Source organism: Eulemur rufifrons, chromosome 29, assembly GCF_041146395.1.
Source record: "Eulemur rufifrons isolate Redbay chromosome 29, OSU_ERuf_1, whole genome shotgun sequence".
In the NCBI taxonomy this organism is placed as follows: domain Eukaryota; kingdom Metazoa; phylum Chordata; class Mammalia; order Primates; family Lemuridae; genus Eulemur; species Eulemur rufifrons.
The window spans coordinates 96,361,640-96,383,540 of record NC_091011.1 but is presented as its reverse complement, the minus strand read 5'-3'; the positions used below and the strand labels follow the sequence as shown (position 1 = coordinate 96,383,540).

The 21,901-nt window shown below is 36.4% G+C and overlaps 1 protein-coding gene and 1 non-coding gene across 3 annotated transcripts in view; one reads left to right on the top strand and one right to left on the bottom strand.

Annotated features, from left to right (window-relative positions):
* Window positions 1-21,901, top strand: part of KMT2C (lysine methyltransferase 2C) — a 252,141-nt gene that overhangs the window by 61,271 nt on the left and 168,969 nt on the right. For both annotated transcript variants that reach the window (XM_069462185.1, XM_069462184.1), the window contains exons 2-3: window positions 2,052-2,140; window positions 13,128-13,266. In XM_069462185.1, coding sequence (XP_069318286.1) covers window positions 2,052-2,140; window positions 13,128-13,266 — 228 coding nt within the window. The remainder of the gene's footprint in view (window positions 1-2,051; window positions 2,141-13,127; window positions 13,267-21,901) is intronic.
* On the bottom strand, window positions 9,219-9,327 carry LOC138377694 (U6 spliceosomal RNA). Its single transcript, XR_011231856.1, has one exon. It is a non-coding gene; the product is annotated as a U6 spliceosomal RNA (small nuclear RNA).

The window sequence follows — 21,901 nt, the reverse complement described above, 5'->3', positions numbered from 1 at the left end:
TTTTCTTGATGTTATGTGTATTACACTTGTTTATCACTGTCTGTTTTTTCTCATTAGAATGTAGTCCTGTAAAGGCAGGAATTTTATTTACTTCTTTATTTATGCCCTGTGTTTGAACAGAGTCAGACACCGGGAGGGTTGGTAGAGTAATCTAGTGATGCTTGTTAAATGTGTTGTCCAAATACTTGTTTAAAATGCTTTGAACTATAATGTTTCATCTATCAGTTTCCAAGCACAGGATGTTAAAATCTCCCATAATGATCAGTTATCAGTTTCTCTTTGTTGTTCTGTAAATGTTTGCTTTACATAATGTGAAGTTCTATTGAGTTACGTTATCTGGGTAAATTAATCTTTCTATCATTAAATAATGACAGCAGAGTTTAAGCTATTTATATTTACTATGAAAATTCGTGTTTATATTTCATCTTTTTATGTTATTTTGTGTTTACCTTACATTTTCTCTCCTTTTCTGCCTGCTATTGGATTGATCAAGTTTTCTTCATCCCTTCTTTTCCCTTTGATTATTTTAAAGTTTTCTTTTTAAATTTAAACATAACTTTAATAAATTCTAAAGATATTCTCTCCTTTTTTCCATAAACCTTAGGATGCTTTAGTCCTAGTCATTCTTTTCCATCTTTCAAGTTTTGTAATCTCTGGATTTAGTTCTGTCTCCTCCCCATACGAATTTTGAATTGATACTAGTTTTGCTGTTTGATTTGTTTTGTTATATCAACAGATTTGTGATACTGATACTGAGTCATCTTTGTATTCTGATTATATTTACTAGTATTTTACTTAGTTTTTTTTCTTTTTTCCATTCATGGTTTTGTTTTTTGTTTTTTTGTTTTTTTTTTTTTTTGAGACAGAGTCTTTTTTTTTTTTTGAGACAGAGTCTCACTCTGTTGCCCAGGCTAGAGTGAGTGCCATGGCGTTAGCCTAGCTCACAGCAACCTCAAACTCCTGGGCTCAAGCGATCCTCCTGCCTCAGCCTCCCGAGTAGCTGGGACTACAGGCACTCTTTTGCCACCACACCCAGCTAATTTTTTGCTTCTATTTTTGGTTTCCTGGCTAATTTTTTCTATTTTTAGTAGAGGTGGGGTCTCGATCTTGCTCAGGCCGGTCTGGAATTCCTGACATCAAGCAGTCCTCCCACCTTGGCCTCCCAGAGTGTTAGGATTACAGGCGTGAGCCACTGCCCCAGGCCTCATTCATAGTTTTTGACAATATTTGTTAGGATTTTGATTCAGTTTCTTTAATTTTTTTTTCTTTTGGTTGTGGATGACTTTTTGACAGCTTGCAATAATTCACTTAATAGATAAACCACTTAGACTTTGATCATTTAACTTTTAATAACAATTTCTAATGATAGTTTGTAAGTTTTTAATTTACATGTAATATCTTACTTTTTTTTTTTTTTTCTTTTTACTCATTTCTATCTCATATTTAGGATACTTCAAAAAAATTTAAAGGTGTTAGTTTGGGTCAAAGAATCTCACTTTACTGTGACTCTTTATTTTAATTTTCTGAAGTGTTTATAAATTAAATTCACACCTGTGAGGTGAACATGATTAAATCACACTTCATTTTTAGGATTCTTTTTTTTTTTTTTGAGTCATATGAATCACAGTCACTTGTGTGAGCCTTTAAAAAAATACATGTCTGATCACTCATCAACTTCATTAAATGTAGAGGTAAAATGTGGTGTGTGAACTTTGAAAAGAACCTATTAGCTGCTTAAAAGCCACTACTCTAGACAGAGGCAGTCATCAGAAAGTCAGTTAAAAGAGGGACAAAGCCTAGAATGACTTAAAGAAGTGAGGTATAAGAACACAAATATAATAATCTGATTTTGTCCTCACATCTAGTACATAAGGAAGGGCTGGATTTAGGGGAGAAAATGACTGTAAAGCCTGATACTATTTGGTATGGTAAAATGCTGAAAAAATTCCTAAAGTATTTTATTTTGTGTACGTTCAAATTATGCTTTATGTTGAGTATAAATCTAAGTCTTAAAATTTAACATTCAAGTATATGTATTTATTTCTTTGTAGGCCTCGAAGTAGAGGAAAAACGGCAGTGGAAGATGAGGACAGCATGGATGGGCTGGAGACAACAGAAACAGAAAATATTGTGGAAACAGGTATCAAAACTTACTAAGAAAAAAAAATGTGCATAATACTTTGTACTTGTCTATATAGTGTACTTAGCATTTGTATAACTATTTTGCATCTGTCTTCATAACGAATTCTGAAATTTCCATCTGCTTAAGAAGTTTGATAACTAATGACAACGTGAAAAAACTGAGTTCTCCATCTTTTTTTCCTTGAGCTCTGATTTAGTAGGAATTGTTTTGTATAGGTGGATACATTTTTTTATCAAAGCAAAATTAGAACTGAGAGAAACAGTAATTCTAGGCCATTAGTTTAATAGCTTATGGTGTATTTCTGGCCTGTGAGCCATGTACTGTTTGTTTAAAGCTTATTTTGTTAATATGTGTGTTGAGGAAAAGCTATGTTCCATTAGTGAATAATATTCTGAAATGCTGGGTTAAACTAGAACAAATAGTTTCTGGTCTGCTTAACTTTCAGTACCTTAAATAAGCTAATATGTATTGTGCATTGGCAAAAGGTAGCTACAGTAGGTTACCCAAAGTAGTTCTCAAAATTTATAGAAGTTCAGTGATACAATAAGTTTTCAAAGGGATAGGTTTCATGTTGTATTTAGAGGATATATGCAGGAGATAGTCTCTCAGCAGTGTTTTCAACAGTTGTTCGATAGAGTTCATAGTGATAGGCTTTCTCTCTGAAGTTGAACATCATCTTGATGCTTACAGAATATCACATGGTTTGTAAAGAAAAGTTAAAAATTGTTACATCTTTTAAAGTATAATTTTCAAAAAAATGTTTATGATTGTCAAATGTATTGTTATTGTGTAGCTATGATTCTTAGAAAGCCTTGACATATTCTGCAGTTGCTATCTTTCTTTCCAGTAAGGTCTAATTAGTTAAAGTGACAAAATGAAGCTTGGAAGTTCAGAATTCTAAATTTCATCCTTTTCTACACGTTCATTACCACATTACTTTAAACTTGAATTTATATAAGTTCTATTAGTTTTTTTTTTTTTTTTAAGACCGAGTCTTGCTGTGTCACACAGGCTGGAGTGCAGTGGCATCATCATAGCTCACTGCAACCTCAAATTCCTGGGCTCAAACAATCCCTCAGCCTCCCGAGTAGCTGGGACTAACAGGCACAGTGCCCGGCTAATTTTTCAATTTTTAGTGGGGAGGGAGGAGGTGGAGGTGGAGGGTTTTGCTCTTGCTCAGGCTGGTCCTGAACTCCTGACCTCAAACGGTCCTCCCTCCTTGGTCTCCCAGAGTACTAGGATTATTTTTTTTTTTTGCGAGCAAAGACCATCACTTCAGAAGATTAATTCTTTTTCTTATGACTTTTTTCCTGAACTGTGTACTGTTACTTACCAGTGTAAAGTCTTTTTGAAGCTTTAATTTTTTAACATAATGTTTCCTCATAAGTTACTTTAGAATAATACTATCAGACTATACCACATATTCCTTTTTGTTGCACGTGTCAGCATTCTTCCTGGGTATTGTCTTTCATTTATTAAAGATTTAGACCCTACCTTTCTATTTTACTCTCCACTGTTTCTGCCACTGTTATTTTAGATATAATCTATTCAAGACCCTCTCCTCTTGGCTCCTTTTTTTTTTTTGAAACAGAGTGTCTCTTTGTTGCCCTGGCTAGAGTGAGTGCCATGGCGGCAGCCTAGCTCACAGCAACCTCAAACTCCTGGGCTTAAGGGGGCCTACTGCCTCAGTCTCCCGAGTAGCTGGGACTACAGGTATGTGCCACCATGCCCGGCTAAGTTTTTTTATATATATTTTAGTTGGCCAGATCATTTCTTTCTATTTTTAGTAGAGACAGGGTCTCGCTCTTGCTCAGGCTGGTCTCGAACTCCTGACCTCGAGCGATCCACCTGCCTCGGCCTCCCAGAGTGCTAGGATTACAGGCGTGAGCCACCACGCCCGGCCTCCTCTTGGCTCTTGATTTCCTCCAGAATCCTACGTCAGCCTCTTATTCTTACAGTCATATGTTAGCCTTTGTCACTGTGTCAGTCATCAGGACAGTTGTTTCATTTCTAGAATCTCAATTTCAATTATCCTGTGCTCTGACTACCACTTACTTACTCTTTTTCCAGCTCACTTTCTCCTAATATCCGCAGCACAATAATTTTCCACCCATATTGAGACCTCCAGTTCAGTGACCTTAACCAGTGGGGTTTGTCACCTTTTCTAGCTCAGATCTATGATCCATCCTTGTAGTGATTCTCTCACATACCCTCAGCTCCTTTGCCTTCCACCACTGTATTGCTCTCATGACATAGCCCAAATTTTTCATTCTTGCACCTGAACATGGCTAGAGAAAAACATAATCTTGCTGACCGGTTTCATTTTAAATTCGTGGCCTCTAATCTCAAGCAGGTCTTGATTGCAAATAGAAAAGTGGTTCCGTAGTCCCCCACCATTGTTGAATCTACTTTCCGGCTTGCATCTCTACTCATGTATTCTATCTTCCTAGCTGGTAAAATGGGTTGAAGAGTCCCTGTGGCTCTTTAAGGCCAACTCCTCTGCTTGTGTCCTAGATTCTGTCCCTTTCACCTAGTGTGGACTTTGGGCCTGTAGTTTTCCTTGCTTTCCTGTGTCATTTATTATTATTGTGTGTCTTCCACACTAGAATGTAAGGGTCATGAAGTCAGGGGATTTGTCTGTTCACTCTTTTATATCCCCAGTGCCTAAAATATTTCTAGGCACATAGGAGGCATTCATTTCCCTAAGTGAAGCAGTATTACATTCTTATATTTTCCTTTTTGTGTTTTCTAAGCTACTGTTCTCGGAACACAACCACAAAACTAAGTTTCTGGTGTTTAATTTTTTCTTACTTGAGGAGTAGTAAGCCCTACAAATGGACTGTCTTCTTATGCTCTCTCCTATGAGGGGTCAAGGCAAATAAGTTTAGAGAAGAGCAGAAAGAGCATTTTTTTACCCAGGCTTTTTATAAAGTTAAATAAAGCCAAGTGTGTTAGTCTTTGCTCTGTCTTTGCCTTTGGCAGGGCCACTGTCTAGTTCTTTCAGTGAGCACAGTGAACACAGGGCAAGGAGAACGTGAACGAAAGGATAAAGAACAACTGTTAAAACCACCAACCTGTAAATAAACCCAAGCAAAGACAGTTCCATAAATTTCTAGTCAATTTAAAAGCAAACTTGAATTCACTGCAAGGGTATGTCTCAAAACCCTAGAGTTTATTGGAAGGTTGTCTTATTCTTGTAAATCTTGTCTGTTGATACACTTATTTAGTGATTTTTAGTAATGTAAGAGCATTAATTAAAATGAGTAATCTGTGATGGGAGGGTGGGAATGAATAATCTGGAAGTAGCCATTGAGAAAGTAGTAAGAAGTTTCCTGGACCAGTTTGTTAATATTTTATGGTAAGAAAATCCTGTCCTTCTCTTTTACCAAGTCTCTGTGCATTTTTTTAACATGAATAAAATCAACTTGAATGAAGTGCTAGTTACTTGAAGAGAAGAGAAATTCCATTTTCTTGAGAATCATCTAATCAGGGCTTTGCAAATGGGTTTTAATTAATTATAATTAATTAATTATAATTCAGTTATAATTAAAAGTTGTCATAGTTTGGCTCATGGGAGCACCTTGTCAGCTGGCTTCTGAGTTCTTTTTAGTATCATCTGAAAACTTTTCGGAACTCATTGCATTGCTCTTTGGCAGTATTTTTCAGGTTCATCTTTAGTACTCCCTGACCCAAGATATGAAAACAGCTATTCTCTAAGGGCTTTTAGTTTTTTTTCATGGAGAATAGTATTGGAAACAAAAATCTAGGCTCTAGGGATGCATATCATGCTGTTTCTGTTGAGAACTGGTTATGCTAGTCCACTTTAGTCATGTACTAGTTCAGTCATAATGATGTTTCCGTCAACAGCGGACTGCATATGTGATGGTGGTCTCGTAAGATGATAATGGAGCTGAAAAGTTCCTATTGCCTAGTGGCACTGTAGCTGTCGTGGCTTCCTAGCATGATGCAGCACAGTGTATTACTCAGGAGTTCGTGGTGATGCTAGTGTGAACAAACCTAAGGCACTGCAAGTCGTTTAAAAGCATAGCACATATAATTATGTACAGTAGCTAATACTTGATCGTGATAAATGACTGTATTATTGGTTTATGTATTTACTATTGTTTTATTGTAATTTTAGAGCACTTTCAGGTTCACACCAAAATTGCAGGGAAAGTATAGAAATTTCCCATATATCCCCTGTCCCCGTACGTGCATAACCTTCATTATCAACATCCTGTACCAGAGTGGTACGTTTGTTAAAATTGTTGAACCTACATGAATATATCATTATCATCCAAAATTCATAGTTTATGTAAGAATTCACTCTTGGTGTTGTACATTCTGTGTGTTTGGACAAATACAATGACATATATCTACTGTTAAAGCATCACATAGAGTAGTTTCCCTGCCCTAAAAATTCTCTATGCTCCACCTATTCATCCCTCCCTCCCCCCAACCCCTGACACCATCATTCTTTCTACTGTTGCCATAGTTTTGCCTTTCCCAGAATGTCAGATAGTTGGGATCATACAGTATAGCCTTTTCAGATTGGCTTCTTTCACTTAATAATATACATTTATATTTCCTCCATGTCTTTTTATGTCTCGATAGCTCATTTCTTTTTAGTGATGAATAATATTCCATGGCCTGGATGTACCACAATTGTATGTATCCATTCACCTACTGGAAGGACATCTTGATTGCTTCCAAGTTTTGGCAATTATGAATAAAGCTGCTACAAACATCTGTATGCTTACCCTTATAAAAAGGAAAATTTAAAAAAGAAAAAAACCATTTGTGTGCAGATTTGTGTGTGGACATAAAATTTCAGCCCATTTGGGCAAATACCAACCAACATGATTGCTGGATTATATGGTAAGAGTATGTTTAGTTTTGTAAGGAACCACCAAAATTAACTGCCAAAGTGGCTGTACCATTTTGCATTCTCACTAGCGGTGAGTGGGAGTTCCTGTCACTCTACGTATTTGCTAGCATTTGATAGTGTCAGTGTTCTAGATTTTGGCCTTTCTAATAGGTGTGTAGTGATATCTCATTGTTTTAATTTGCATTTCCCTGATGATATATAATGTGGAGCATCTTTTCATATGCTTATCTTCCATCTGCAAATCTTCATTGGTGAGGGTTATATTCCTTATGCTTCTACCTTCTGAAAGTGATTGTAGTGAATTGGTATAATTTCTTCCTTAAATGTTCAGTAGAATTCACCAATGGACCTAACTGTGCTTGGTCTGTTCTATTTTGGAAGGTTATTAATTATCTATTCAACTTGTTTAGTAGATACAGGCCCATTCAGGTTTTCTTTTTTTTTCCCCCCCTCGAGACAGGGTCTCTCACTCTGTTGCTAGGACAAGAGTACAGTGGTGTCATCGTAACTCACTGCAGCCTTATACTCCTGGGCTCAAGCGATCCTCCTGCCTCAGCCTCCTGAGTGGCTGGGACTACAGCCACGTGCCACCACACCTGGCTGACTTTTCTTTTTTTTTTTTTTTTTTGTAGAGACAGGGGTGTTGGTATTGCTCAGGCTGGTCTCAAACTCCTGGCCTCAAGCAGTCCTCCCACCTTGGCTTCCAGAAGTGCAAGGATTACAGCCGTGAGCCACAGTGCCTGGCCCCCTAAAGACAGTTTTATACTAGGTTGTGTTATCTATCTTTTAAATGATGAGTAAACTGAAATTGAGATGAGGTTAAGTAACTTGCCAAGGTGATATCGCTAGCAAATGGCTAAGCTAGAATGCAAATTCTGGACCATTAGATACCAAGCCTTTGATTTTAGCTAACACAGCAAACAGCTTTTGCTATTAACCTTTTTCTTGTCACAGAACCAAGTATTTAGGGTTAAGTAAACGTCATTGTAGGTGGAAAAGTAAAGGCTTAAAAGAAGATATGTAATGGAATTACGTAAGGGCAAGGGTCAGATCTAATTTAGCTTTATGTCCCCAAAGATGTGTCTAGCACATAGGTAATGCTGTTTAATGAAGCTCACAATCTCTTCTCTTAGGAACCTCCTTACATGTGATTGGGTTTAGTTAATTGCCACTGCACATGTGCCACCTAGCGGTTAGAGATTAACCACAAGTAGTGGCTATAGATAAAATTGCCATGTCTGTCCTTAGTGTTCTCCACCTTTTTGGTTTTAGAGCATTGCCTGTATTTTAGGTCAGGTTCAAAGTAAGGGAAAGATACACAGAGGAATTTGCATCGAAGAATAGTATCTCATTGAAATTTTTTAAATGTGAAAAGTATTCCAATTTCCACAGTTTTGGACTGCAGGCAGTTTGAACTAATTTTTGCCTCATGAAAGGTAAAAACTCTGCAAAGTGGCTGAGTAACCAATCCTGGACTGTTTTCTTGGTTGAATGGCTAGCTGCTGCTTTTGTGCAAAGCATAGGATAATATTAAAGAGTGCATTTTTAGTAATAAACTAGAGATAACCAAATATTAGCATCAGGAGTATTCCCTCAGATGTCGCTGGGTTCACCGTCACTGGCGTCACTGGCGTCACTGGATGGCTTACCTGGTGGGATCCCTGGTTGACATCATTTTCAGTCAGAGCAGTCTGTTTCACATTCTGCTGCCAAACTCTAACAATCTTTTGAATACTGGGACTAGGAGAAGACAAACACAACACTAGTTTAATTTTCCTGCCTTGATTTTGACAGATACTAAGACCTGACTTATTCTACCAAATGAAGAGTGGCAGTTAATGACAGGTTCTATCATTACCTATAGTTTTGCTTATTTAGGGATATCTTTTTTGTTTCTGTTTTGTGGCTGGAACTGCTGCTTCCTAGGAAGCAGTCAATAAGATTCTTCCTTTTTCATTAAAGTATAAAAGACCAATAAATTCTAACCAAAAATAAAACCAAAACTCATCAGTCTCTACTGTTTCTTTAGCAAATCCAGGTTAGGATCATAGGCAGAGCTAATATTAATAATAGAGAAGAAAGAGAAACAGGATGGACTCTCAGAGCCTGCCGTACTATTATCCTTTTTGTGGATCAGGCCTGGTCCTGATACCGTTTCTTAACGTTCTTTCTTTTTTTTAATTTACTTTTTTAATGGAATACTTTATTGGTTTGCATGTCATCCTTGCACAGGGGCCATGCTAATCTTCACTGTGCCGGTGCAGTTTTTTAGTATAGGTTCTGCTGAAGTGAGCACTGATACTATTAAAAAAAAAAAAAAAATCCCAATGGTCTGAATCTGTTTTTCCTCCCCTCTAAAATGCAGGAAACCTGATTTCAAAGGGTTGTGTACCTGAAACCTGCCAATTTACCATTAACATTTATGTTTAATTTTGCTATCTCCTTCTGGTTCTAATTTGAGAGAGAGAGCATCAGACACTGTCCTACTTGTTTCCCTTTAGTTGTAAGCAATGAAACTCCCCTAAAAAAATTAACACATTGACTGCCACACTAGGAAAAAAAATTATTTCCTTGGAACCACGGTGTTTTATTACGAAAATGGAATAAAAACTTCAAAAACAAAACGATCCATTCTAATTTAATGAAAAATTTGTTATTTTTTGTGTTCTGTGGCGGGCGGGCTGGAGCTGGGGGACAGGAGGTTGGGGAGACATGCTGATTGACAGGGAAAACAATGAGCAGAGGTTTTACAGCACACAGGCAAGCTGTGGACCTTCCCACCTAGCCACCAATTTTACTTTATTATAGCTTCTGTGACCAGAGGTGTGATCATCTCATAAGTTGATTTTGCGTTTTTCACTCTCAAGAGAAAATGTCTAGAGAAAATGAGCATAAGGAATTGTTGGAGGAAATGATGAACGAAATTTTGGACATGAATGATGAAGATGTTGATCTATTTAGTGATGATTCAGAGGAGCACCGTCCTAGTGGAGATAGTGGGGACAATTCTGATAGTTCTGACGTGTGAGTTACATATGCTTCACGAGGCCCTGGGCTCAAAACTAGCATGAGTTAAATACAACTTACATGGCAGTCAATAGTGTTAAAAGTGTCATATTTTCTTTTATGGAGAAAATAAGGGAAAAACTGAGACTGTTGGACACTTTGCCAGGAGAAGAAAAGTTTTGATTAGAGGTCATGTGGTAGAGAGCAGCATAGTTAATGGAAGCAGACAGGCCACACCTATTGGAGGGAAGTTTGGAAGTGGGGGATAAATGGCGCTGGCTCTTGGAAGGAAAGTGTTCCCAGGGGAATGTAATGTCACGTGACCCTAGTCCATTTGGCTCATTGTATGTCAACTTCTGAGGCACTGTTCTTATTTCTCCTTTACATTGCTCATTTCTTTTTCTCTTAACCCTTTCTAACATTAATACCTAACATTAAGAATGGTACAACAAAGGGTACATGTGTTCTGGGCCTCTCTGAATAGAAATGATATGCTTCCATGAAGTTATTTTTATATATGGTCATTTTATAGTACTTTGACTATAATAGGCAGAGAGAGTCTCTAGCAGAATTCTGTCCCTTTCGATCATTGGTTGTAAAAAGCACTAGAGAGCAGGCAACACGAAATAACCTGTGGCTCATTCCAGATGCTTTCCCCAGAGGTTCAGCTGCTCTAGGCACAGCCTGCTTTCCAAATTATAGCAGATCACAGTTAAATCAAATATTTTAATACGGCATAAAAAGAGTTGGTTGATTTTCAAACTCCAGTGTTGTATCTCATGGCCTGATCGCCAAGTCACTTATTTTAATTTTTTGTTATGGCAGTTCCTACTCTTAATACCAGTTTCTATATTAAATAGGGCATGACTTAAACTGCTATAACATAGACTCTCAAATACAGCAGTAGCTTAAATAAAGCACATTAATCTTTCTTTCATGTAATAGTTTTGATAGTGGAGAGGTCCAGGCTGATGAAGTATCTTTGCTCCATGTGGTTGTTTATGGACCCAGGTTTCTTCTGTCTTGTGGGAACATCCCCTAGAATGTTGCCCTCATTGTCATCATTGCAGATGGGTTTCTGTCATGTCTTTTCCCGTCTATCTGAAAGGGGACTGTAATTTAGTTCAGAGTAGATCACTTCTTTTTAGGTGATGGAGAAGATAAAGTCACTTCTGGTCATATTCTATTGGTGAAAACTTGCCATGCTTGGGCTGAAAAAAAGGTTGAGAAATAAAGTCGCTAGCTGAGCAGTTACGTGCCTACTAAAACCTAACTAATACAGAGGAAGGAGAGTATGGAATTTGTCCTTCATCTATTTTCTACAGGTTTATGTATCTTACCATGTTCATCTTTGGAGTTCGTTACATATTCTGGATTTGAATACCTTTTTTGGGATGGAAATTATATGCATTTTCTCTAATCTGTGGCATTTTCATTTTGCTCATGTGGTCTTTTGTCATATAAAAATTTGAAATTTCATTTTTTGATCCTTATTGATACAAATATATTTGTAGATTTGATTCTAGGTACTCTATCACTTTTGTCTCTAAGGATAGACAGGATGCTTTGATAGGCCTCACAAACAGTTAATTCGTGGTCAGCTTTTCTATTTCAATTTTAAAAAAGGGAAAAGAAACATTATTTTAAATATGAAAACCAAAGCCATCTGTTTGATGTTCCATGTCTCATTGAATTTATGATTTGATAGGATTTACAATTATTTATAGTTTTTCTAACTAAACAATAATTATCAAAATTGTTCATATTTCAAAATACTTTGCTAAAATTTATTTTGAGTCTAGAAGATAGTCACAAAAATAGGGAAGTCAGATGGAAGGGCTGATCTGAGAGATAGCTAGTTTGGTGTGAAATTGAATGTTCAAACTGCTAGATATGTCTAGAATGCAGTAAAAATGTGGTCTGGAACTCAGGAGAGGAGTTAGTGCTAGAGATGTTGACTTAAAAATCATTAAGTCCAGAGGAGATTGTTGAAATGTGGTCTTCAAAGAAGAGCATTAAAGGACACAGAAGGTTGTATCTATATTAGAGTTCTAAAAGAAATCAACCGAAGAGAATGATATTAGCAATCTCATGAGATATACGGTAGTTTTCTAAAAATTTTCTAGGTGAGTAAAACAGATGACTTTGACATAATATTGAAAGCTGGTAGATGGTAGAACTGGTGCTTGATACCAGGTCTTTATTTACTCCAAAGCCTATATTCATCTATTAAATCTCCCTGCATTTACAAGATGGAAGAGCATTTCACTAAGGAGGAGTTAGTCCTAGTGTAAAATGAATTTTCAGAATATTTTAAGGCTTTTGAGTGGCCCCTGGGTTGTTAGTTGTGTTGCCATCTGTGTTGTTGGTGAGAACAATTACTATAATAGGAGGACATATACATATTAAAAGAGTTAGTTAAGGGGGAAGTAAATGGAGTTTTGTCACTCTGAAGTGCCGTTTCATGAAGTTTCACAGAGAGAAGAGGAGCTTGAAGGACTTAAAATTTTTTTGTTTGTTTGGGGATGATAGGGCAGAAAGGTCTAAATAAATTTCAAGTTAGAAAGGAATCTAGCCAAGAGCATAGAATTGCATCAGGAACACTGGTGGAGGGCTGATGTCCCTTCATTTTAGTACTGTAGTGTTGAAGACAGAATGGACATACCATTTTTTTTTTTTTTAAAGAGAAAAATGATGTTAAGGGTGATGGCATTTGAAAATCCTCTCAGCAGTTAGGTTGCTTCCAGAGGAAAGTATGTATACAGTGTTTGACATTTCTTGTATAGATTGACTGCTATAATCCTGAAAGTAAGATTCTTAATAGTTATTACTAGATGAAACTTCTCCAAGCCTGTTGTAATTTGGGCACAGGGAAAAATATACCATGCTTCATGTTGTTTTGATTATCATTTTGCAGTAGAGAATGAATATGAATAATACCATCAATTATATACACAAACATTTCTTGTATTAGTGAACTATTATTTGTTTGATTGTTTCCATTATGATGTGTGCTTTATAGATGAATTCACCAATGATGAGTATAGATACAAAATGACTCTCTATATTCTCTTATTTACTGTTAAGCAGAAATCAAAGAACAGTCTGCAGAAGAGGATGCTGAAGCAGAAGTGGATAACAGCAAACAGCCACTCCCAGCTCTGCAGCGATCTGTGTCTGAGGAATCTGCAAACTCCCTGGTCTCTGTTGGTGTAGAAGCCAAAATCAGGTTAGAGAAAGAATGCAGCTGGATTGGATATTAGTTACTGGAAAAAAGGCAGTGAATTGACTATAGAGAAAATTCAGGGAACACAAATTTAGGATGTAAATCTGGATGGAATCTTACTATTTAGTACCTTTAAATTTAAGGCTGATACCTCTGTGTGTAGTTCGGTGAGTAGCTCTGTGGGTTTAGGCTATTACAGAGCAGGGCAGTACGCTAGGGTTTTACTCTAGTCATTTTAGACCAGTACAGAATATTACCAGTATGTTATTCCTGGCAGAAGAAATAACTATGAATATTTAGGAGGAGCATTAATTTATAATATTATCTGTAAACTTAAGTTTGTATTTTTATACCTTATTCTCTCCCTATTCTTTAAAAAAAAAAAAAGAAATATAGGACATTGTAACCTACATCAGTGTATAATTAAGCTTTTGAAGTCTTAGAGTTTTTAGACCTTATTTGAGAGATATGGATAAAACTATGAAATTATCAATCTATTGAATACTTGCATCTTCTTGAAGTGTTTTTTCCTTGTGCTTGTGGCATGTGTCCTCCTTCATTTTGTCTTTCCCTGGCTGCTGTGGAGATTCTCCACCTTTACAGTGTTGGGTCTTCAGATACCATGTCTACTTTTTGTCTCTGTTCACTCCCTGGCAAAGAAAGCTCATTCAGTCTGATAGCTGTAAACTCTGTGTCTGTCCTTAGGAATCTCAGTGCTCATCTTTACCTGAACTCAAGACTTTTATGTCTGTCTGTCTGCTTGACATCTTCTTTTGGGAAGTGCCTTAGACACCTCACTTGTAACGTGTCCAGCCCCTCTCTGGATTCTGCCTCCATCCTGCCCCAAATCTGCTTCTCTGCAGAGTCTTCCCATTTCAGTAAATAATACCAATATTTTCCCCATGGCTTAGTCCAAAAGCTTTGGAGTTAATCCTTATTTTCTATCTTTTCTCCTCCTTCATAGCCCAACTTCTTCTTCTTTTTTTTTTTTTTAATTTTATTTATTTATTTTCTTATTTTATTTTTTATTATTTCAGCATATTGTGGTGGTACAAAAGTTTAGGTTACGTATATTGCCCTTGCCCCCCAAATAGTTCAACTTCTTAAGATGAACTTCTTCTCATCTTGGTTCAAGTCACTGTTACCCTTTGGAAGCTGTAGTAGCCTTTTAACTAGTCTTTGTTTCTTCTCTTTACTGTTCCACAGTCTAATTTGTTCATAGCACAGCTGCAAAAATTATTCTGATAATGATAATCAGTTCTCCCCCTACATTCTCTTTATTGACTATCATATTTAAATTATATTTATAATTTCAAGTACTTACCCTGTCTACAAGGCGTGATCTGGCCCTGGCTGCCTCTCTGACGTCATTTGTCACATACAGTGCTCTCACCACATTGACCTCAGTCCTCATACACTGATGAGGTTTCTGTCCGAGGGCCTTCCAGCTTGCTTTGCTGTCAGATGGCTTACCTCCCAGAGAGGCCTCCCTAATCACCTGCTGATTTTCTTATCCTCGGAAGTGTCATGACTAACCTGGCTTCAGTCAGCTCAAGGAAAAGAGCACAAAGTGTGAATTTAGATACAGGGTATACAAGTGTTTGTTATACTGTAGTCTTTCCTCCCCCAATATTTTTTTGGAGGTTTAAACATTTTCAAAATAAAAGAGTAGGATGGCAAATGAATAAAACAGCATTCCCCACTGTATTTTATGCAGTAATCCTGCTTTACTTTTCCTTGTGACTCTTACTATTTCCTGAGAGTTCATGTGAAGATTTTATCTCCCTTACTCTGCCACGTGAGCTCTGTGAGGGCAGGCCGTGGTCGGCTTTGCACATTGCTCTGTCTCTTGCACCTGATCGTCCCCAACAGAGATTAGGTGTTGTATAAATATTCTTGAATGAATAATGAACAAAGCCATCAATTTCAAATAACAAAAAATTGACATTTTTCTTAAGAGTCCTTCAAAATTGTCTTTTTAAATACAAAATAAGCTGGAATTAGACATGTTAGGAATCCAGAATTAGAATTAATTTAAAATTCTGTTTGAATAGAATTTAAAATTCTGCTTAAATTCTAACTTAAAATTCGAAAATGCTGCGTGTAGTTCTATTGATACTACCATAAACTTGACTTTTCTTCATATTTTAATGTTTTATCCATAACAAATTAGAAATGGTAATGCATATGTGGAATTTAGAATATTTGGTAGTTGATAGCAGGCATCTCAGAGCCTTCTGAGAGTGTTGGTGTCTCTGTATGCAGACCTGTTTGTGCAACCTATTGTAGTTCTTGACCTCCTTGCTTGGTTCTTCTGCAGATCTTAAGGATGGGCTATGTCTGACTGACTTATCTTTTTTGTTTTTTGAGACAGAGTCTCGCTCTGTTGTCCGGGCTAGAGTGCCGTGGCATCAGCCTAGCTCACAGCAACCTCAAACTCCTGGGCTCAAGCGATCCTTCTGCCTCAGCCTTCCAAGTAGCTGGGACTACAGGCATGTGCCACTATGCCTGGCTAATTTTTTCTATATATTTTTAGTTGTCCAGCTAATTTCTTTCTATTTTTAGTAGAGACGGGGTCTCACTCTTGCTCAGGCTGGTCTTGAACTCCTGACCTCGAGTGCTCCTCCTGCCTCGGCCTCCCAGAGAGCTAGGATTATAAGCGTGAGCCACGGTGCCCGGCCCCGACTGATTTATCTTTGTGTCCCCTGTGACTAGCACAGTGACTATCACTTAATTGGTCCTCGTGAAATACTTGTAGAAAGTGAAAGTTAAAAGCTATTCATGAACATATAAAAATTTATAATATATAATAATAAACACGGCCTTTCAAAATAGTGGGAAAGAGTAGGCCACTCATTAATCGGCTGTCCATTTAAAAAATAAAATTAGATTGATACACAATATAGAAAAAGACCTTTGTGTTGGATTAATAAACAAGGCCATTGTTATTTATTTATTCTGGACTATACTACTGCCACCACTGTCATCTTTCCTTAGACAGGAAAGAGTGAATGTGCCCTCCGACAAAGCCAGCATGCCGTAGATACAGGCTTGACTTTAGTCTAGCACTGCCACTTTTTGACCTTTATTTATTCATTTTTCTCTCTCTGTACCTCAGTTACCTTAAAATAGGATGACTAGCTTGAATTTAATGAATTCTAATGGTTCCATATCTAAAATGTTCTAAAAGAATCTACAGGTAATTATAATAGTTAGTGGGATTTTAGCAAGATTGTAGATATAAAATCAAAATGCAAAAGTCATTTGCATTTTTATTTATCCGGAATAGTAGAGGTAAACAGTATTTTTCAGAATATTATTTTCTAATAATATAAAATAATATTTAACTAGGATTATTTGCAAAAATGTGAATAAGACCTTCATAGAAAGAAATTATAAAACTTTTTGGAAAGATATTAAAGGATAACATAATATAAATATATTTATATTTTAGGAGATGCAGTGTTTTAAAGATATTCTTTCCCAATTAATATGTAGGTTCAATACAGTCTTTATAAAAAAGTCTACAGTAAACTTGACAAGCTGATTTTAAAAATTTATATGAATATGCAAAAGGCAGGATAAGCGAAGTTACCCGTCAAGAAGAACAGAAAAAGATTGCTTTAGCTGGTACTAAGACTACATAACACACTAGTAAATTAAGTCAATGCTGTATTACCACAGGGACAGAAAAAATAGATCAATGGAACAGAACAGGGAACCCAGAAACAAATAAATGAGTAATATGAACAGGTTATTTATGGCAAAGTAGCATCATAAATCAGTGAAGAAGGGTATTTCTTCCAATAATAGTGCTGGGACGATATACTTTAAAAAAAATTTTTTTTTTTTTTTTAAATTTTGAGGCAGGCTTGCTCTTTTGCCCAGGCTGGAGTTCAGTGGTATGATCACAGCTCACTGCAACTTCCAACTCCCAAGTGCTGTCAATCCTCCTGGCTTAGCCTTCAGAGTAGCTTGGGCTACAGATGCAAGCCACTAAGCCTGGCTAAATTTTTTTTTTTTTAATTTCTTCTGGAGAGACGGGGTCTTGCTATATCGCCCAGGCTGGTTTCAAACTCCTGGCTTCAAGGGATCTCCCATCTTGGCCTCCCGATGGCACTGGGATTACATGTGTGAGTCACCACACCTGGTCTACCTTTTTTTTTTTTAAAAGAAGGTAGACCTTTAAAATTTTTTTTTTTTTTTTGTAGAGAAGGGGTCTCGGTGTTGCCCAGGCTGGTCTCAAACTTCTGGCCTCAAGTCATCTTCCCACCTCAGCCTCCCAGAGTGCTGGGATTACAGGCATGAGCCACTGCACCTGGCCAAGAAGGTAGATCTTTATTCCTGTCAACTCCAATTAATTTATAGACTTAACATGTAAGAGGCCAAAAAATAAAATTTTTAGAAGTTAATGTAGAAGAATTTCTTCATTACTTTGAGGTAAGGAAAGACTTTTTAAAACAAATGAAAGGCACTAATTATTTAAAAAAGGATTGATTAATACCACAATATTTAAATTAAAAACTCCTTTTCATAAAAGATACCAAAACCAGAGTGAAAGGGTAAATGACAGAAAAGGGGAAAATATTTGTGAGATATATAACTGACAAAGGATTTGTGTCTGTATGTATTTAAAAATGAAACAAATCAATAAGAAAAAGCCAATTCAGTAGAAGCCAAAAAACTTGCAGTAAACATTACTTGATTCTGACATATTTTTTAAGCACAGTATTGGATTTTAGTTAGCTTATGTTTTGTTTATATTCATAAGCAATATGAATTTTTGTAATTTTTCTTATAATGTCCTAGTTTTGGAGACAAAATTACATTAACCTGATGTGAGCCAGGCATCTTTGAATTTTATTTTATGGAAAAACTAGTTTAAGATGGGAATTAAGTCCACGCAAGTTTGAAGTAACTGTCTTATAACATTACCCAGGTCTGTGTGATTTCTTTTGGAAGATGAGCTCTTACTACAAGTTCAATTCAAAAAATTTTTTTCTGTTCAGCTGCCTGTTTCATCTTGCACCAATTGTGGCATTTTATATTTTTCTCAGAACTTAAAATTTCATCTAGGTTTTAAAGTATAGTAATATGTGGTTCATGATACATTTATTATTTTTATTACTAATATTATTTTTGATTGATACATCATAATTGTATACATTTATGGGTACAATGTGACATTGGAATTTTGATAGAGATTGCATTGAATCTGTAGATTGCTTTGAGTAGATGGATATTTTCACAATATTGATTCTTCCAGTCCACAAACACAGGATATTTGTGTTTTCTTAAATTTCTTTCATCAGTATTTTACAGTTTTCAGTATACAGGTCTTTTTTACCTCCTTGGTTAAAATTATACCTAATTATTTAATTTTTTGTTGCTATTATAAATGGGATTTTTTTTCTTAATTTCTTTTTTGGACAGTTCACTGTTAGTATATAGAAATGCTACTGATTTGATTGTTGTATCTTGCGACTTTACTGAATTCATTTATCAGTTCTAACAGTTTTGGTGGAGTGTTGAGGGTTTTCCATATATAAGATCATGTCAACAGCAAATAGAGACAATTTCACTTCTTCCTTTCCTATTAGGATGCCTTTTATTTCTTTCTATTCCCTAATTGCTCTGGCTAGGACTTGCAGTGCTGTGTTGAAAAGAAGTAAGAGTGAGCATGTATTTATTTATTGCATGTGTAGTTATTTCTCTTCTCTATTTTGTATTTTGTTTGCATTTTGCCTGCTTTTTTTACCCAGAGATTTTTTTTTTTAAAGGAATTAGATTTTGGTTTTGTTGATCTCTGTTGTTTTTAGTTGTCTATTTCACTGATTTCTGTTACTTCTCTTGCCTTTCCATCAGTGTCCTTGTTTACTTTGTTTCCAAACTTCTTCAGTTGAAAGGTTAGATCATTTGTATTTAAACTTTTACATTTATTGATAATTTATGTACATTTATGAGCTCTCTTGCAGTTATTACTCTAGCTGCATCCCACAAATTTTTACATTCAGTGTTTTCATTATCATTTTATTTCAAATATTGTTTTTATAGTTTCCAAATGTTTGGAAAATTTTAAGTTATCTGTTTGTTGTACATCTTTAGTTTTACTATATTATTGTCAGAGAATATTATCTGTATGATATTGGTCATTTGGAATATATCATGTCTTTATGGCATTAATATGTAGCCTACTTTTGTAATATTTTAATATGTTTGAAAAGAATATGTCCTCGGTTGTAGGTAGAATTGAGTATAGTATCTTCAGCTTATTTATTACACTCAGATAATTAATAATGAACAATAAAGATGTTCCATATCTACTTAATTTTTTTCTGTTTGATATAGTATTTTCTGAGATAATTCTTAAAATCTTCTCTGTTGTTGATTTAGTTTTTTGCTTTCTAGTTTTTTTTTTTTTAGACAAGTTCTTACTCTTTGCCCAGGCTGGAGTGCAGTGTTGCAATCACAGCTCACTGCAACCTTGAACTCCTGGGATTAAGCAATGCTCCTGCTTCAGCCTCCTTAATAGCTGGGGCTACAGGTGCATGCCACTAGACCAGGCTAAAGTTTTAATTTTTTGTAGAGATGGGGGTCTCAGTATGTTGCCCAGGCTATACTCAAACTCTTGTCCTCAAGTGAGCCTCTTGCCTCTGCCTTCCAAAGTGCTGGGATTATAGGCATGTGCTACTGCACCTGGCCACTTTTCCAGTTTTGTTAGTACAGGTTGAATATCCCTTCTCCGGAATGCTTGGGACCACGTGTGTTTCAGATTTTGGATTTTTTTTTATTTTGGAATATTTGCATATACATAATGAATATTGTGGGGCGGGGACTAAATCTAAACATAATTCATATATACCTTATACATATAGCCTGAAAATAATTTTATACAATATTTTTAATAATTTTGTGTATGAAACAAAAAGTACTCGTGGAAATTTCTACTCGTGGTGTCACGTTGATGCTCAAAAAGTTTCAGATTTTGGAGCATTGTAGATTTCTGATTTTTGGATTGGCTGTGCTCAATTTGCAGTTGCTTGATCTATTCTGAGGCCTGTTAATATGAGTATATGGTTGTGATGGATATATCTTATACTACTATTGATCATTTTGTTAATGCATAACATCTTTTATCATTTCTAATGCAGCATTTTCTTTTTGACTTAGCTTTCATTTTGTCTGGTAGTATCATTGCCACTGAAACTTTTCTTTTGGTTCATATTTGCCTGGTATCTTTTTACCTGCTTTCCGATCAAACTTCTTGTTCTAGTTTTATGTGTCTTTTTTTTTTTTTGCAGACAGAGTCTCACTCTGTTGCCCGGGCTAGAGTGCCGTGGCGTCAGCTTAGCTCATAGCAACCTCAAACTCCTGGGCTCAAGCGATCCTTCTGCCTCAGCCTTCCAAGTAGCTGGGACTACAGGCATGTGCCACTATGCCTGGCTAATTTTTTCTATATATTTTTAGTTGTCCAGCTAATTTCTTTCTATTTTTAGTAGAGACGGGGTCTCGCTCTTGCTCAGGCTGGTCTCAAACTCCTGACCTCCAGCGATCCTCCCGCCTTGGCCTCCCACAGTGCTAGGATTACAGGCGTGAGCCACCATGCATGGCCTTATGTGTCTTTTAAAACTTGTATTTGCTTTTTCTTTTCTTTTCTTTTCTTTTCTTTTTTTTTTGAGACAGAGCCTTGCTCTGTTGCCCTGACTAGAGTGCCGTGGCATCAGCTTAGCTCATAGTAACCTCAAACTCCTGGGCTTAAGCAATCTTCCTACCTCAGCCTCCCAAGTAGCTGGGACTAGAAATGTGTGCCACTACGTCCACCTAATTTTTTATATTTTTAGTTGCCCAGCTAATTTGTTTTCTATTTTCTAGGAGAGACGGGGTCTCGCTCTTGCTCAGGCTGGTTCTTGAACTTCTGACCTCAAGCAATCCTCCCGCCTTGGCCTCCCAGAATACTAGGATTACAGGGTGCCTGGCCTGCATTTAATCATTGAATCTAATTTTAAGTTAATCTCAGAAATTATCTTTTAACTGGTGATTTTTGCCTGTTTGCATTTATTGTAATGGTTATTGTATTAAGATTTGGTTTGCCATCTTTTAAAATGTTTTTTATTTGCCATGTATACGTTTTTTCTTTCTTGGTTGTTCATGAGCACCTGGTGAGGTACATGGAAAGGAGCCTGTGAGTGGATTAGAGTTCCCCTTGTGTCTGTGGGTCACAAGTGTTAACACTATCTCACACTTGGCTTGTAGCAATTCGTTAAAATTTTTTACTGAATTTTTCTGATCCTGCTTGCATGATAACCCCTGACCCCTTCCCCAGAAGTGTTTGTGTCTCATCTCTTTTTGGAAATGTTTTTCACTTAATTGCAAATAGTTGGTTGCCCTGTGATTTCTACCCTCTGATGGGTTCAAGAAAAGTGAATTTGCAGATTCTCTGGTGGGGTTTCATTGAGAGAGCGGATGCAGTGCTTTTGCAGCTTTTGAAATCCAGAATAGAAGCCAGAAATTTCCATTGCCCTTCCTTTTTAAAAGTCAATAATAAATTACTCTGAGATGTTGGATCACCGTTACTTTGTACAGCCTTTCCTAATTCTTTAATGATTCAAGTACTTGTATTTTCATTGGATCTGTTGTG